The 5039-nt window shown below is 49.4% G+C and overlaps 1 protein-coding gene across 1 annotated transcript; it reads right to left on the bottom strand.

Annotated features, from left to right (window-relative positions):
• Nucleotides 1-502: 502 nt before the first annotated feature.
• Nucleotides 503-2005, bottom strand: LOC119449127 (tigger transposable element-derived protein 4-like). Its single transcript, XM_037712311.2, has one exon. It carries the CDS (start codon nt 2003-2005, stop codon nt 503-505), a length of 1503 nt encoding a protein of 500 aa, XP_037568239.2.
• Between the last annotated feature and the right edge of the window lie 3034 nt (nt 2006-5039).

The raw sequence follows: 5039 nt of genomic DNA, 5'->3' as shown, positions 1-5039 counted from the left end.
CCAGTCGAGTCTCGGATCATCCACATCACTGAACGAACGGCAGTCATCGTTGTTACAATGAATGTACTGCTGGCAATTGCTTACGTCCGTTAGAGTGAACCATTTCTGCATTGCTTCCAGAAAGTGGATCGTGGGTCCTGCCGATGCAAACTCAATGTCCAAAGTGTGCCTTGCTTGGTATTTCAAATATTTGAGGGCTCCAATTACTGCAGCGGACAGCAATGCACGGCTAGTTTCGCGCTCTTCTTTTCAACATTTGATAGGTAGAGGTGCTTTCGCGCGAGGAACCTGATTGGACTTACTGTTAAGTTCTGCATTTTGTACACCATCTTTAGGTACTTTGATGATATCTTTTTTCTGCCGATGTCTTTTGCCAGAAACTGCGATCTCACATTTTTAATTACGTGGCTCTTATCAAAAGCCAGAAAGATATACAGTACACTCCCTTTAAACGAAACTCGACGGGGACAGTGAAATCTGTTTCATTTATTAGAAGTTTCGTTTAAGGGTCGCAACCCCCAAAAAAGCTGTGCAAGGTGGCTTGCTTCAGCTTGGTGTGGGACTGCTTCACCAAGTACGCATTCATCTTGTTTAAATTGCACAGATGCTCCAAGCAGCCCTCCTTCTGGAAGTACCGCTGGAGAAGTTCTACTGCCTGGCTTGCCTCTGAAGTCAGTGGGGCACTCTGGTGGTCGTCACTGTCCATCTCCTCCTCACTTTCATCACCTGTGCCTTCTTCGACTTCCTTTAGTATGTCAACTAAAGTATCCTCACGGCAGGTGACCACGTCATCAACAGCTTCGTACTCATTCATTGTCCCAGTGCCAGAGCCGCACCTCTGGGCCACCAAATCAAAAACAGTGTCTGCTTCAGCATTGTCGGCGTCAGACTCTTCTTGGCTTGCATCCGACCCTTCTTGGCTTGCATTCACTTGCTCAAGGAAGCCCGCGTGACCAAAGCATCGCCGAATGGTTGTAGATGCAACCTCGTCCCATGACTGGGCCAAGATGTGGATGGCAGAAAGGAGGTCTACGGTGTACCCTTTGTTGCTCTCCATATACAGCATCATCCTTCTAAGGATATGGCGACGGTAAAACACTTTTAAATTTCGAATAACGCCTTGGTCCATTGGCTGGAGCACGGCTGTCACATTGGCAGGGAGGAACTCCAGCCGAATAGAGTTCAGGTCTCGCACTTCACCATGCGCTGGGCAATTGTCCACAATGAACACAACCTTTCTGCCTTTTTTGGTGAACTCTGCATCTCTCTCCCTCAACCAGGTTTCGAAAATTGCCTGGGTCATCCAAGCCTTGGTATTTGCCTCGTAAAATACCGGGAGTCCTTTCACACCTTTAAAAGCCCGAGGTCTCTTTGCTTTTCCGATGACAAGAAGCTTCAGTTTTTCGGACCCGTCCATATTGGCTCCCACCAGAACAGTAACGCGGTCCTTGCTGTGTTTTCCTCCTGTACACTTCTCACCTTTCAAGCTGAGAGTCCTGTTGGGAAGAAGTTTATAAAAAAGCGCCATTTCGTCCACGTTGAAGATGTCGCTGGGCTTATAAGTTGAGAGGACGTCTTGGAGCTTCTGCTGCTGCCAGTCGGCGCAAACATTCAGATCTACCGCGGCACTCTCACCTGCTATAGTGCGGAAGACGAGGCCATGGCGCTTTTTGAAACGGCTTAACCAGCCGTCACTGAACTTGAAGTCTTCAATCCCGATTTGGAGTGCGATGTCTCTTGCTTTCTCCTCCAAAATAGGCCCGGTCACTGGAAGGTTGGAGCTTCGCGCGCGCTTAAACCACAGGAAAAGTGCTTTCTCGAGGTCCTTGTGGTCGGCCAGACGCATCCTTTTCCTACCGGGAGTGAAAGCGCCGCTGTTGTAAGCCTTTTGAATCTTTTCGCGATCTTTCAAAATCCTCGAAAGGGTGCACTTCGGGATGCCATGCCTTTTCGCGATAGCCGTCTTGGACTCCTGGGCGCGATCGACGTCTTCGAGAACTTTCATTTTGGCGCTTAAAGTCAGTGCATTATGCGGGCGCTTTTTAGCGGTTCCTTCCATAGTGCACGCGGAGAGTCACGCACGTAGTAAGCGGCGCACCAGACCGTCTCGTGCGCACCAACGCTCGATAACACAAAGTGCAAAATGGCGTCAGAATGCAGCTGCCGCGTACCGGATCGGATTGGATTGGATTCTGGACAGCGACGGTAACAAAGTCAGAATGATGGCCGATTTCGGTTTCGTTTATCCGTGTTGCCCACAAAATGGTGTTTCGTTTGTCGAGCGCAACTCAGTACTCATTTTATAGAAAACCAATTACTTTTTTTTAAATTGTTTCGTTTAAGAGACGTTTTCGTTTATGCGAGTTTCGTTTAGCGCACGTACACTGTACTTAGTGAGATCTGCAGGGTGCGGAGCGCATATATGCAGGACTCCATCACACAAAACTTGCATGCCTGTCACATTTAAAAATTTTTAATTTACAATACTGCCAATCTCTTGGGAGATCATAGCAGGCGGGACACAGAATCAAGTACAGCACCAAGTCATGAATTAAGAACAGGCGAATTTACAATACACAATATTCAAGTTGTGGGGGTCTTCCCCAACACGTAGCGCGTGTAATCGCAGCTACGTAGGGTTCGGGCGAATAAGGCAACAAGCGAGTCAACTCAACAACGTTTATTGCTGTGGGCAATAAAACACACTTGCAGAGGGAAGTCCGCTCTGTATAATAACTAATAAAATAGGCTTGCCTCGTCGCGTGTGGTAGTCGCGCAAACGAGGTCACTCACGGCTTTCAGCAGGTAAATCCGTATGGGCAGGTAGGTCAAGCGAGGTCAGAGAGAGCTGGGGCTCTCTCAGTCGTGCTCTTTTATGCCTTTTTACCTTTCCGCGAGGGGAGTGTCCTCCTCGCCCGCCGGATACTTTCCCTCTTCCCGCGCGGGCACGCGCGTTGCGAGAGGCGAGCGAGAACCGGGAGAGGGCAAAGTGCATTTCTCCCGTGTCCGCCCGGCTCCCGCCGCGTGCGCTCCGTGCGCAAGCGACGGGCGAGCGCCCGCGGGAGAAGGTGGCAGCGTGTGCTCCCCACAAAGTGTAACTTAACGCAGTGCGGCAGCTATTAAACTTAAGCACTGTGTCATCAGGTAAGACCATCCAGTCATCCTAATTAAGTATATGACCATGTTAAATCTTTTACGCTGAAGCGTTGAACTAGAGCAGCATAACAGTGTAGTACAGATGGAATCTCGTCACATTCTCGTCGGCCCACACCCGATTCTTCGTGTGTCCAATGTTAACCCATGTTTTGTCTGTGTAGAAAATGGGCCTACCTTGGTGACGCAGTTCTCTTATTTGATGCATGTACTTGCGGCGCCACTGAATGACGTGTGTAGCTTCAATAAGGAGTGCATTACGGTACCATTTTTTAAATCTGAAGCCGATGTTCCTCAGCATGCGATGCATTGTCGATGATGACAGTGGAGGCAGCATTTCATCTGCGTTAAAGTGGTCAGTGAGGTTCTTCACTTTAGATACTTCTCTTGAAATAGTCATCGACCAGTCTTCGCAGGACACCCAAATCGAGCTTGTCGACTTTTTCCTTTTGCGACCATTGCCCCCACAGGATAACTTCTTCGGGGATGCCACTTTGCCATTTCTGCGAAGTTCAGGACCCACTTGTAAAGGGAGCAATCGCTGACGTTTCTCAGGAGTGCAGTTCTCTGCGGGACCGCACCAAACACATTTAGGGCCACCAACTTCGCCTCCTTCGAAAAATGGGATAACTTAGAGATGTAATGCCCCGGTGACTCACTGGATGCCATTTATGGTGTACACACACGACAAATGACACGGCGGACACGGATTCTGCTGTCCGTCTGTGTTCGAAGAGCATCCAGACGGTGAACGAAGAACGCACATTCGAGCAGACGACAATGCCGGAGTCGAATACATGGCGGTACCGCCTGAAGCGAGTGCCTTCTGCCTCGAACCTATGAAGTCGTCGTCGTGCGCGGCGTGGCTCGTAAGTTCCAAACTGATGCTCGTGTTTGCTTCAGATTTTTGTCCTGAAGCTTCAACAGCAATGGTTTCGTAACTATATTGCACTATTTCCAAGAACCATTACCAAATTCCAGGTGCATTAGGGTTAGCAGGCGTGGCAAAAGAAATACCTGATCTCGCAAAAAACGACCAAACGTAGCTGATGCTTTGTCCCCAGCGAGAGATGAAACAAACCGATGGCTGATTTCGCCTTTTATTTATTGCTGTTGGCGCAGTGCATGAGTAGCAAGCACAAGTTCGGGTCGAAGCGGGCAGTCTGTTCTGCGTGGGTGCTGCCATGTTGATTTGTAACCAGAGTTGCTGGCGTTTACAGATACAACGAATAAAGTCATACGACGCACATGCGAAGTGGAATAAACATATTGTCTATCTTTGTGACGTGACACGTGCCAAAAAACAGCCTGGATGTCTCAACCTTGCCAATTACAAGGCCGTTACATATGCAACTATGGCTTTCTGCGCAAGCATGCGGCTTGCTTACACCGCGTAGCTTTGATAGTGCGGAACGGTAGTGGTGAGATGGAGTATCGTGGGAAGCTGCACCCATTTTTTAATAGGAGGCGTTGGCTGGAGGTAGTCACATGGGCCCTCCAATGAAAACGGGCCTCCGATTGGCTGCCATGATGAAAGGAGTCTCCCCATTGGTTTCTACTGTGGCAGTAGGCAAGATGGCAACCGCAGTTGTCTGCAACGCAAACCACGCCGGCGTCTTCACTTGACACGCAGAATTCAGATTTCTGACAGTTCTCAGGTTAGTGATAGATCATTACTCGTTTGAGAAGAAATGTTAGGCGAAACATGCCTTCGAAATACAGAGGTGCAAGCCTCCTGCAGCAATTAATGAGAGAAGCGGAGGAGCACCCGACTGAACTGCTGCGTGCCGCGCTACCTTGCACTGTGTGACTCCAGCAGCAAAGCCGACAATCGTGCTGCGCCATCGGCACCGATAACGCAGTTGACGGAAGACACGCCAACGGAG

This window comes from Dermacentor silvarum, chromosome 4, assembly GCF_013339745.2.
Source record: "Dermacentor silvarum isolate Dsil-2018 chromosome 4, BIME_Dsil_1.4, whole genome shotgun sequence".
NCBI classification, from domain to species: Eukaryota; Metazoa; Arthropoda; class Arachnida; order Ixodida; family Ixodidae; genus Dermacentor; species Dermacentor silvarum.
This window is presented reverse-complemented; position numbering and strand designations above follow the sequence as displayed.

Excerpts from the sequence above, each read along its gene's own strand:
- LOC119449127 (XM_037712311.2), bottom strand. The coding sequence starts at position 2,005 with ATGAAAGTTCTCGAAGACGTCGATCGCGCCCAGGAGTCCAAGACGGCT.